Here is a 13,014-nt window from a genome sequence, read left to right on the forward strand (position 1 = left end):
GGGCGAAGTTTTACTAAATGAAACAACTTTCCGTAAACTGTTATTTTGAAAGTTCCCGGCAACAGGGGGCGTGGTACATGCACAGTAGTGGCACCGCCTCTACGTGAAAAAGTGAGAAGTGTCAAAGTCCAAAAGGTAGACATCAGAGTTGACTCGGCTTCATATGCTCCAAACAAGCCACTTTTTGTTCCTCAATACGCACATAGTTTTGGATTTTTCTCCATGTTAACTTCTGTATGATGAAGTAAGTTTACTGACTTATATTTCCTTCGTTTTTTGTATTCATTTATTGCACAGACTATCCAGAAAACGTTAAAAGGGGAAGCAGCTGTATAGCTGTTTACCGCGTATGGGGTGAACCGCAAAACACAAAATAACTGTTAAAATGCTCGTCTTTAAACATTCTGTTTTTTGTTGCTTTGATTGGATCTCGTCTTAAGCGAATCTGTTGTTCTGTTATCGATAGTTATTGAAAGTGTCATATTTAGGTTGTCGGTCGTTTCCTGCATTTCTGCGCTATGAGAGATGATTGACATTCTGGATTTATGGGACGTGCTACTGGCGTAAAGAACAAAAATCCTGTTTCTAGGAGAGACATACAGGCGCATTGTGTGCGTGTGCGTGTTAGGTATGAAGAGGAAGACGCCCTCCTCCCCTATAAAACAATATCCATTCATTGTAAATTATATTTTAGATATCAGTTTAGTACTAACTACGTTTCACTTTTAGGGGAAACAGAATTGTAACAGCAGGTAACTTTGCTGCTATAACACAAAAAAAAAAAAAAAAAAATCCGTAAAAATTAAATAAAAGGGGCATCTTGGCCCAGACTATTAGAGACTTTAAAATTTATATTTCAAATATTTTATCTAATGCGATGTGTCAAAGTTGTTTACACTTACCGTGCTAAATATCCTGTTTTACATTAAAAATGAATGGCGTAGTCAATTTAATGGTGTTAAGCTACAGCGAATGAGAAATCGCAGTTAAAGACTAAATTTGAAATACTGATTCGCTTGTTCATGAATTTCTGTAAATTTATTTGATAATGACAATAACATTTAATTTAATAAGTTCTCTATATTTTCACATAGGCTAATGCAAATGACATTTAGATCAGTGGTCCAACTGACACCAGTATTCTGCCTGGGTCAAAATCCATATTAATCCTAAAATTTTAAATATGTCTGGCAATTGTGTATGCTGTTTTTGTTATTTTGCTCGGATGATTCACAGCTATACCAAAACCCACCAAGTGCACAGTGAAAGGTCCAGGGTTAATTCAACTCTAACAACGTACATACGAGTCCAATAGGTACCATATGTACTCTATAAGAGTTGATTTAACACTGAACATCGTATCGTGTGTTGACATTTAAACATTATGATTGACAAAATTATTAATTTTATTATGTTTTCACCAATTTAATTATTTCATGTAAAATATGAATCCAGTTACAAACTGAATTGGGTATTGTGTTTAGTAGTCTAAGCCCACCACTTTAACAAGAATTTCAAAATAGAAAACAACAGGTCTGTCAGTTTAACTTGCATCACATACAAAATATTAGAAACATCCTCAGGGATAGCCAGCATGGTTTTCGCAAGGGAAGGTCATGCCTTCATAACACACCTACTGGTATTCTTTGAAGAAGCTACCAAGTGTTTTGATTAGCCTATAACCAGGCTTGTAATATTGTATACTTAGATTTCCAAAAGGCATTTGATAAGGTACCACATGAGAGATTTGTTAGTAAAACGAAGAACGTAGGAATTAGAGGACGTATTTCAGTGCGGATTCGGAACTGGCTACAGGGTAAAACACAAAGAGTAGTAGTAGGAGGGATATTATCTGAGCAGGGAACTGTTGGAAGTAAATAAAATCCAGAATTTGGCAGAAACAGGGATGACAGATTGAAAACTAGAATTTATTGACTTTTACAAATATTCAATGAATAATCTAGCTTTATTTGTAATAATATAATTTATATTAAGTTTATATGAAAGTGCCTTTGGCTGGGCATATGCTGCACAATTCTACTCCCATTTTAGCAATCCCTGACATATCTTTTTCAATCCCTGGATTGTGAACAAAATAAGCATGTTGGGAGTTGCATAACGTGAACAGATGAAATTTGCTGATAGTTTGCAGATAACTAGGCGATCAGCTATGACAGCACGTCAGTAGCCAGTGTGTTCAGGTATGGGGAGGGGGAATTCGGTTGTTAGTAAATGTTATTGATAGGCTAATATATTGTAATTCTATAGTTGGAAATAACATGGTGGCTTAGCACCCGAGGTGAAATGACAGATTCTCTTTCATGTCACTCTCTCATTGTCTGCTGGTGTCAGAAGTTTTTTCTTTCTTGGAGTTTAGGCATGCCATAGCTGTGTGCACGACTCTGTGTATTAGCCCTTAATCCTTATGCTAGTGCTGTACTCTTCTGTGATCATGGAGAATTATTTTTTAAATTGAGCCTGAAATCCTACACGCTTTGGGAGGTGTCTCCTCCTGTCTCACACTTAAGAAGAAATAATGTATATAGAGTTGTGAAACTTCAAGGCTGTAAACTGTCCAGCTTTCGACTCAAGCCAACATTGTGCAATTAAGTGCACAGCTGAAATAAGGTCTGTCTTTAAAATGCAGAAGCTACCTTGCTACCTTTTAATGTAAAAGTGTACACTTAGCAGATTTCTACAGTGCAGAGTTCACAGTTGAGTTTCCAGAAGTTCGAGTGAAAGTGCAAGTTTCTGAACAGCTCAGACTGTGTGTGTGTGCTGCACACACGATAACATCTCACAAGCGCTCAAATAGGAGAAGGAGGACAGCTCTTTTGAGATGCAGCTGATTTCAGAGGCAGATAAGGTCATCGGGCTGTAACCATAAAAAATAAATAAGTATATCCGGCCATGCAGGTTTGCCATTGCAGAGCTGAAAAACCAACAATTTGTTGGAAAAAACATATTGGTGCCCTCTCCTTTGAGATGAGCCACCCAGTAAGCAATTAGATTGGTTGCCAGTGACATCGCAGGAAATGAAGTTTTCCATCAATACTGTTGGTTTTTCCACACAGACAAGGATGAACATTCGTAGACAAAATGTGGTCACAGTGCTTTGATAACAGAACATCTCAAATACAGCCACCCTGTTTATCCCTGAAAATGTACACTCTAAGACATCAGGGCAGCTATATAATCAATTAATTGAATTAAATGCCCCCATCCTCAATGGGTTTGTGTCATGTTCCATATTTAAATGGGTATTGCCAAACCAACCTAGTTGAGTCCCCTGAGACTGGCATTGGGCTTATACTTCTGTTCAAATACAAAATAAAAAATACCCTGTTAATGATTTGCAGCTGAGCCTTTATTCACGTATATTCTGAGCCTGTGGCCTGTACTGGCTGGTGTCAGACTGCTTTGGACTTTATGTGATTTTTCACTCTCCCTTGTAGGGCAGGTGAACCAGTGATATTCTCTTTTGGAAGCATGGTCGTGTGCGTGTGTGTGCATGTGTGGTTGAGTGAATTAGTGTAGAATCTGTGTGAGGGTGGAATATGTTTATTTAAATTTAGTGAAAGTGACAGAATGCTCTGAATGCTGAAACTGGAAAAAATGTAGGCCGTGATTGGTAGCTTTAGGGGGAAGCAATGACTCTCACGAAGGTCTTGAGTTATTTAATTGTTTGTGACAAGCTGATCTTTTTTGTAAAAGAAAGTGGTGATTTGCAGATTTGTACCGACGTCTCTCAGAAGTGGCTCAGAAAGTACATGTACTTACTCTGCACTTCACTTACTCCTCCACCTCAGCCTCTGCTTGTTTACCGCAGCCTGCCAATGTAGGTCACACATGCGGATGGTGTTGAGGGGACAGATTCATGCATTCAGTTACGACTTCTTCACCTGCAAAGGGCAACTGATCCTTATGGTTTTTTTTTTTTTTTTTTTTCCAGTACCAGCCTTGATTTGTTAAAGATAAATGAGAAAAATCCCCCAATAATTGTGTGGGACGACTGGACGTTTTGCACGTGAGCATGTGTTTTCTTGTTATGTCGGCAGCTTACATTGAGTGGTAACATACTGCAGTTTAGCAACTCAGTGACCTAAGCACACGTAAAAAATTTTGGTTTGATTACCGATGTGTATATTTATGTAAAACATCCAAAGGACTTATTGATGGCTGATAAGACTACAAGAGCCGCTTTAGAGGTTCCTAGGCTGCAGTCTCTCATAACAAGCTCCTGTAATCTGTATGTAAATCGAAAATTGTTTTGTAACGGGTCAGTGACTAGGGACACCTTGTGTGACGAGCTCTACATAATAAATTAAAATTAATTAAATATTTTTATGTATATTTTAATGAGGGAATTTAGCGATTGCCTAATATATTTTTTAAAAGCCTTACTTGACGGGTTGAGATTTGTTTTCCTTTTGCCTGAGGCAGTAAATGCCTTTGATGTTCTCTCTTACAGATTGGCGTGTGTTCCCTAGGCTTGACTGATCAGGAGCCCCAACTGTATCCATGAGACACAATGATTTTCCGTCTCTGAGCTGTTCAACAATGACACAAAGGTGACTCGAAGCGTTGTTGGCACGCACACTTACTGTATAACCTTAACTGACCTAATAACCTAAATGCGCAGCTGTTATAAAATGGAAAACAATTAACTTGCCAGGAACACCAGTGCAATTAGCGTAAGCTACGTATGTTATGGTACTGCACTGGATTATTGTTAAACATAATGTATATGTCAATATGCATCTGTCTCTGTGCAGTAAATGCTAAGTAAGCTATACAAAGGGTCAGAGTATCTTCTAGTAGGAGTTTGCATTCCATCCACAAAATACTGGCTGAGCAGGATGTGAACTACTGTCAATTCTGGTGGGGGTTGAGGTTAAATCAATTATTAAAATTATATATATTTTTCTTCCACTGGAACATTTTCCCTTATTGATTTATAAGACCGTATTGCCTCTCAGCTCATTGATTCCCAAACTGTAGGTCTGGACCTACTCGAAGTTGGGAGAGGAGTTGAGGTGGGTTCCAAGATGAGACATTAAAAAAATTACTTACTGTATATAATACACTCACATTGACATTCACCCCAGTCAAATTAAACAGTGTGCTTGTGACATGCCATGCAGTGCAGTACACACGCACAGCAAAATATTCAGTGTTGAAACAACTCTGGTTTAATTCAGTTTTATTCCGAGAGTGTACCTTTGATCCCATTTCAACTGATATTAATTCTGTTAGAGATTAACGCTAAAGTTTGAATTGTGTGCTGTTGTTTTTACATATATCCTAAACATTTTCAGTCCATGTATAGACATGTGACGGCCTGAATTTTAATAAGGGATGATTCAGTGAGAAGTTATTGACTCATTAAGTGAGTCTCATTTTCAGATCTTATCTTAAAACAGTCTACCGTATGCCAGATAATGACTTGAATGACAGGCACTCAGTGGTCATGCCGACTCTAAGGACTGTTCAGTTCTGCATTCAGAGCAGAGGGGAGTTGTTCCCTGTCAGGAAGAGAAAAATGATTTTCCAGCGACAGGAAAAGAAAAATTATTTTTTTCTTTTTTGCTGAGTAATCAGCTAATTTTCAGTTGGCATAATATAGATTTTTTTACAGAAGGTTTGCAGATTTTTTTACATGTGATAGCCAAATGAAACAAACCGAAGGCATGTTATGTGTGATACAAAGCCATGTACTCTAGTTTCTGTCATGGCACTATGAAAACCACACCGTTATAGAAAATAGCTTTTCGTGGGTTTTTTTTTTTTTTTTTTTTGGACGATTGAACTGACATGTTGTGACAATTGTGTGGTTATTCTTTCATTGGATTTTGACAGGCTCACTAACCTGGCAGACGGCATTCCTGTCACTAAGGAAGTGTCACTTACATGGCTGGTTTTTGTTTTCCTACAGGTTTGTTTTTTCTGAAGAAGAATTTGCTATAAGCTTGACAAAATCAGTGTGGATCAGAGCAGTAATCCTGTCCTCTTTCAGGGCATTACAAATGTTTTCTATTGTTATTTTACCATTAAGAAGGCAGCAATTTAAACGTAAACTTGGAGACAGGAAGTGGATGAAAAGCAAAATGAAGCCGGAGCGAAAATGCATTGCATTTCCACAAAATGCCCCCTGAGACTCTGACCAGGTGTCTAAACTGCCACAACCCTGCTCATTGCAACAGCGAACAGACTTCTCAGAAAATAAGTCTTTTGATATCTCAAGATCTGGGTTATTTTGTGGTCGGAAGCCTCTTAGTAACTTGATAATGTTTCCTCATATCTCCATGGCAATGGCCTAACTAGAGCTTTGTCATACCTCGTGTCAAAGTCAAAAGCTGAAAAGCAAAGAGAAATTCCAAAAAATGACAGAACACACGACAAACCTCCCTGTGCGTGCATTACAACCGATAGCATGTGGCCTTAAGTGAACATTTCCAGTGGTTAAATTTAACAGCAGGGAATGCTTCTTGTGCCCAAACCACAATTACATTACAGAAAAGGAAGGTGACCATGGGTGTTTGTCTCCTGACATTAGATGTTCCTGAGTTCATTTAACAGGTTTATGATGTGATGTTCCTGGATTCTTTCCTTCCGATCCTAACGGAAAGATTCATCCCGCTTAGTTGTGAAATCTGCATGTTGTTACTTATGTTTATTGCAGTAGTAACCTGACCAAATAGCTTGAATATTTTTAAGAGCTCTAAATCAAATCAAAAAATCTGTCATGCAACTACAAAACCAGTTGTCCAGTTTTGCACTGTAATACAATTCCCATCAAACCCTTACAGATCTCATAGCAGGCAATGACATTGAAATGAATTGTGTGAAGTGCATAATGAATTAATGTAAAGAATTGCTCGACTGACAAGTACCTACACATGTATAGGTCATTGATTTTGAAATGGCAAAAATAATGACAAGTCACAGAATGAATGAATGCTGATGTACATATACTGTAGTCTTCCATATTAAACAGGAGCAGAGTTCTTCCCATCTACATCATCAGGAGTAATTTGTCTAAATCTTTGGAGTGATGTCTTGTGCAGCATGTTTGCACATATCCTGCTCTGGGTGTTTGTAATTATTGTCTGCAGATACTAAAACATTTAGCTAGCCCTACAAACTAGCTTTCCCATTCCTAGATATGTCGGGCTAAATTGTTGCGTGTTTAGGCAGTATAAGTAGTTTCTGGAGCTGTCTTCAGGCTATGAGGTACTGGTCTGTTATTGGCACAAAATGTAGGTAGAGCATTTTGGTTGACAATGTTAGTTCCACGTCTTCTGCATAATTGTTCTTACTCTTCTCTTGTTCCTCTGCAGATTGGGCTTGCATCTGGATAGCCTGGAACCCGAGTCCTCCAACTGCCCTGAGGAGAACGATGAGACAGTGAGCGAGGATAGTGTTCCCAGCATGCTCCCCTCAGAGCCGCACTCTGCCAGCCCGTCGGACCTGCACACCCCCGCTGGCAGTTTGAGCGGGATGACAGGCGGGTTCTCGCACGCGGGAGAGCTCGGCCAATCGCTGACTAGCAGCAGCATTTACCGGCCGCCCTGCGCTCCGCCGGTCAGCTACGAACCCGCCACGCCCTACCCCAGCTGGGGGGGCTGCCCCAGCACCCTGGATCCACACAAGGGGGCCTGGCTGCACCCCAGCTTGGCCAGCAGCTTCTCCGGGTACCCCAGCAGCCTGCCGGCCGGCCTTCCGTCAGAGGGGTACCCCAGCTTCCCTGTGGCGGGCCCGTATCCCCTGAGGGGCTCACACTCCCTGCCGGGCCGGTGCAGTCCTAGCCTGGAGCAGCCGGGTTCGCTGCACTCCGTCCTCTCGAACACTGCACTCCCGCACGGATACTACCTGGCCCCCTTCCCCTGTCAGCCCCCCGGCCCAACCTGCTGCTCCAGGTGTCCCGCAGAGGGTTTCAGTTTGGGTGCTCCACCCCATCACAGTCCCTGGCTGGGGTACCACCAGCCACACCGGCCTTCGGGTGAGTTTTCATGATTGAAATGGGCCATCTGGGTTACTGAGAGGTTTTAGTAATCCATTTCTCCCCCTTGGGTTGGTTTGGGATACTCATCTTGCAAACATCAAGAAAATCAATCTAGCTTCAGGTGCCCAAAGTTGCACGTCAGTGCTGAAGCACCAGTTATTGGTGCTGTGACTTGTACTCTGGCTGTAGGCAACATGTTCTGTTGGTGAATTGGTGTGTGTGTGTCCTGTTGTTCTCCCCTCAGGTCCGTATCACTGTGGATGGCCAGGAGCCGGCTCCTCCCAGAGGTGAGTACCAGCGCCCATGACATGATGATCGCTCTCGCGTGGAAATGTTCCCCACGGAGAGCTTCTGAATTCTCCTCCAAATACACCCCTGAATCAGCACGCTTAAAAGTCATTTGCAATGGTGAAAAACAAGTGAGAATTCCTGAGTGTCACACTGAGCTTTACGCTTCATAAAGTTTTCTAAAAGCAGAAATTAAGCCAGTAGTGGGGAAACTGGAAATGCATTCACCAGCCCTTTTAAGGTTGATCAAACTGACTGGATGGAAAATGGTAGAACATGGAAAATGAAACCTATAAACATAGAAAACAAAGCCTAAGACTTGGCGAGGCGACATGGCAGCTTCGGTCCTGTGATGGGCAACTCTATGCAGTGGTGCAGGAATTATGCTTGTGAATGTTTTAAAATGCAGTCTATGTAGGGTCATGATGCCATTTCTGAATAAGTCCTTGAGGCTGTCTACTCTAGGATTAAGCAGCCATCAGAAGGATATCAGTCAGCAGTCTGTGGACAGTGGACCTCATCCCTTATAAAGCAGGATGTAGCAAAGTATGAGGGAAACACAAAAGTATAGAATCACAAGAGCTGACTGTGTGCCATGTTTACCAAGTTATCAGACTGCCGTGCTTGTTTTTGCCTTAAGACTTTGTGTTAAATTTACAATGGGACTTCCAATGACCTCAGTCTTATCTGGCACACACTTAAACTGGCTCTGTGACATTGTCCAGGATGAGGAGGTGATCATACCCAGCCTTTTTGTGCCAGCTTTTTTCAGAGAGAAGCAGGGCACTAAAGAGGGACTTAAGGGCATTGGAAGGGGATTAAGGCAATGGGGTGGGGGGGTTAAGGGCTCTGTTAAGGGCTCTGTAGGGGAGATAAGGGCAATGGTGGGGAATTTTAATTTGCGTGTTTTGTGTATTCTACAGTGGGTATGCCCATCCACACCTGAACAAGAAGACCCCCACATGCAGCGTACCCCTATCCTTGGAGCACCGTGAGTACCATCCCTTCCTGTCTGGATCAGCAGATTAGGTTTTGTAGTTTACTGTATATGTAAATTAGATGTAGTTTATATGTAGATTAGGTGCTGTAGTTTATATATACAGTGCTGTGAAAAAGTATTTGCCCTCATTGCTCTCATGAAGGCAATCACAATTAATTACATTACAGGCATTTGTAATAACGTAATTAGCATTCTCGTTATCAGTCAGGCTGTTCACTATCACCACATGCATGTTCTCACACTCTCTTTCTGTCCCTTTCTCTCTGTCTCTCCCTCTTTTTCTCTCTCTCTGTCTTTCTCTCACTCCCTCTGTTGCTATGGTCTTGCTCTTCTCAGGGAAGGTATTTGTCACCTACGAGGCCGACAGCGATGGGCATGTCAATGAGATAATCAAGTTCGTGGCCTTGCTACGTCACAATGGCTTCGACACCCGGGTAGGTCAACTGAGATCTGCAGTTCTGACACTGAATGTTGTTCAGTTTGGTTCCTGTACCAAAACCAGGTTGAAATATGATCTGTAGAGTTTACACGTCCTTAGAGGTGTGTGCAGCTCGCTGCTGCTTCCTTTCGCTCGGCAGTCCGCCAGCTGGGTGACGTCAGTGCAACACAGGAATACCCTTCCTGCGAATTCAGCTGAGGTAGTCTGCTGGCATCCGATCAAGTGTAGGGTTTAGTGGCGCATCGTAACACAGAGACCATGCAGCAGACTCACGCCCTCCCTCCCAGGGGTGAAGTGACGGCCAATTACAGCACCCCGCAGGGCTGAGATATTGTGTCGGAAGACTGAGGAGTTCATTAACAAATAATCACGAGTATTGCCGGGGAATTCCCTGCCTACTGAAACCCTCCCACCCGCTGCTGTGCTTCTGCCAATTATGCATCACAGCACAGACTGCTGATCTCCGTTAGCACTGCTGGGGCTCCCTCTTCCCCCTTCTATACTCAAACGCCTTGCATTTTGCAGATCGACGTATTCGAACAACAGTTTCGCAGCATCAGCAAAATCGACTTCATGGAGAAGTTCATCAGTGAGGTGAGAATGAACCCCCCAGGGCAAGGCATGGATTCTTGTTGTTGTTCCCCATTTCACATCACATATTGCTTGGTACATTCAAGTAAACAACAGAACTGTTTGTTTCTCTCAGAGCCTCCCTAGCTGCATGGAAAAAGGAAGAAGGGGTTCTGATAGTTGAACTTCAATTAATCCAGTTTATTAAATTCATTCATATATTCATGTATTTTGTAGTTCACATTAAAGCCAGATCAGAAGATCACTTTATCAGTCCAGATATATTTGAATCCTCATTACAATATCCACCATATATTTTACCTTTCAAACATGGAACTGGAAAAAAAGCATGATGTTCTTTTCAATCCAGTTATGCATTTTCCATTTTAAATAGTAGTACTGCAATAAGAGTATTTCCACTGCATGACAGCCTCCTTAACATTCATTGCCATAAGTGACCTTTGACCCTCTGACCCCTCCCTCAAACAGAAAGACTACCTGATCATAATAGTCATTAGCCCCAAATACTACGAGACTGTGACAGGTGCGCACATGAGCATGGAGAATGACGAAAGGACGCTGAACACCGTCTACATCCACAAGCAGGTGGGTCCTGCTCAGTTCAGGCCACAGGCTTCATTAAATCTCAATCTGATTGATATGATTGTATGAGATGTATACATTTATCAGATTATCTTATCCTGAGCTATTTAAACAGCCTTTTCCTTCTTAATATAATCAACTTATACTGACAGATTTTTTACTTAGTCCCGTTAAGCATTTTTTAAAGCATTTTAGAATGTCCCCATAAATAAATTTCTTTCTGTCTATCTCTCTCTCTCTCTCTATCTCTCACTCTGTCTCTTTCTCTCTCATTCCAGCTTCAGAACGAGTTCATTCAGAATGGCAGCCGAAACTTCAGGTTCATCCCCATTCTCTTTCCTGGTGCCAGAAAGGTACATTTTTAATTGTATTAGCCATCCAAACCAGTACTATCATTTACGCCAACATTGAAATTATGTACACTTACTCCACGGTAACAGGGCAAGAATCTGGCAGACATTCATGATGTTGTGGTTTTCCGGGAAATGAAAGTTGTTTCTTGGTGTTAACGGCCTCAACTTTTCTCAAGTGAAATTTCTATTTTTCTCGCACGTCTGTGAACTCACTGAGACTAATACAGCTGCTGGTCTCTTGATTGAAGTGGAAATTTTAATAGATAGTTAATTTGGCACAGTGATAAACAAAAAGCACTATCACGCCCAAGTTCAACAAACATGAACATGAGCAAGTCAGTTCTGTACCTACAATTATAATTGGGCTCTTCTAATCTGTTTCAACAGAGCTGGTCTTCCTCGGGCACTTTTGATGCTTTTATGTTCATGTCAGCTGGAATACCTGACCAATTTATTGCAACCCTAGGCAGACCCAATAAAACATGCTGAAACCCACTGAAAGTTCATGTGATCAATGTTTTCATCCCCCCGCTTTCACAGCGGTCCTCAGTTGTGGTCCTGGCAGACCACAAGTTCTGTTTTTTTGGTGGACCGCAACAGCGGGGCCAGCCCTACAAACGTGAACGTCTGTGACTGACAGACTGACTGACTGACTGAGCGAGCGAGTGAGTGACTGATGAAGTTACACCGTGCATGTCTGTGACGTCGGCCGGTTCGGTCCAGCCCATATACTAGGTTTTAACCTGGTCTTGTTTGTTTTTCTAATTGTTGTGGGCCAGTGGGTAATGGAATTTGTCCTGTGAGGAGATGTGACTTGAGAAATAAGGTCAGGGGTGGGGACTCGGGGTGGAGACTGGGTTTTGGGGGCAGGGGTGTTCAATAACTGGGACAGTTTGGAGGGGTTAACGCTCGGCTTTGTTCCTCAGTGCCACGTGCCGACCTGGCTCCAGAACACGCATGTCTACAGCTGGCCCAGAGACCGGGACGACGTCCTGCGCCGGCTGATGAGGGTGGAGAAGTACAACCCCCCTCCCATTGGAGAGCTGCCCACTATCGTGTCCATCCCTCTGTAGTCACAGCGCCCCCATCTGACTGAACACCAAAACTGCAGGAGGCCTGACTTCTGACCACAGATGGTCAGAAGAGGGAAAATACTGTACTCGTTCTATTGGCGTAGATTTGTCTCAATTAATGAAAAGTAAAAATGCAAGAATTCAGCTCATTATAAATACTGTAAATAAAACCATATTGAAAGCAAAATACAAGTCCAAACATTTAGAAAAAAAAGTTGGAAGCAAATTTAACTTCAGTGGTAAATTGCATTGAGACATACTCCTCTATTAAACATTAGACTGGCACTGCAATGCCTGCATGGACTTCTTCAAAGCAATGGCAATTTCAGATGAGCCCTGGAGTTTTTCTTAAGATTCTTTAATAATATAAAAGGCCAATATAATTCTCTGGATATTATTTTTGTCATAAAGAACATTTTTATCTGAAGTCTCCCACTAATTTTAATACCTGTTTTCAGGCCTTGCTTTCCATTGCTGAAATAACTGATGTTCATTTGTATTTTACAACTGGAAACCCAGTCCAGCTGGCTGTAAATATGCATGCTTTGAAAATAAAAGAAATATTAATGTACAGTGTTGGTCTGTGGAGAAACCTCTTGGTGCTGTGATAAATTCTTCATATATGCAGGACTGGCCTCCTGTCACCCACACACTGTGAAAGCAAACATTCATTGTAAGCAGAG

The 13,014-nt window shown here is 41.8% G+C and overlaps 1 protein-coding gene across 2 annotated transcripts; it reads left to right on the top strand.

Annotated features, from left to right (window-relative positions):
- The first annotated feature begins 102 nt into the window (after positions 1-102).
- LOC118214093 (adapter protein CIKS-like) lies at positions 103-12,904 on the top strand. 2 transcript variants are annotated; one of them, XM_035393612.1, is made up of 11 exons: positions 103-244; positions 3,953-4,027; positions 4,472-4,571; positions 7,341-8,002; positions 8,250-8,292; positions 9,217-9,284; positions 9,630-9,727; positions 10,258-10,326; positions 10,792-10,908; positions 11,184-11,258; positions 12,185-12,904. In XM_035393612.1, exons 3-11 carry the CDS (start codon positions 4,522-4,524, stop codon positions 12,329-12,331), a joined length of 1,329 nt encoding a protein of 442 aa, XP_035249503.1. In that variant the 5' UTR covers positions 103-244; positions 3,953-4,027; positions 4,472-4,521; the 3' UTR covers positions 12,332-12,904. The 2 variants fall into 2 exon arrangements, with proteins under 2 accessions (XP_035249503.1, XP_035249504.1); XM_035393613.1 differs by lacking the exon at positions 3,953-4,027 and having other exon boundaries at positions 12,185-12,331.
- The last annotated feature ends 110 nt before the right edge of the window (positions 12,905-13,014 follow it).

This window comes from Anguilla anguilla, chromosome 15 (genome assembly GCF_013347855.1).
Source record: "Anguilla anguilla isolate fAngAng1 chromosome 15, fAngAng1.pri, whole genome shotgun sequence".
In the NCBI taxonomy this organism is placed as follows: domain Eukaryota; kingdom Metazoa; phylum Chordata; class Actinopteri; order Anguilliformes; family Anguillidae; genus Anguilla; species Anguilla anguilla.

Bases quoted from the DNA above. Each gene is read 5' to 3' on its own strand.
- LOC118214093 (XM_035393612.1), top strand. From the start codon at position 4,522: ATGAGACACAATGATTTTCCGTCTCTGAGCTGTTCAACAATGACACAA. The intron at 4,572-7,340 runs GTGACTCGAAGC...GTTCCTCTGCAG, and splicing joins TGTTCAACAATGACACAAAG to ATTGGGCTTGCATCTGGATA. The intron at 8,293-9,216 runs GTGAGTACCAGC...TGTATTCTACAG, and splicing joins GGAGCCGGCTCCTCCCAGAG to TGGGTATGCCCATCCACACC.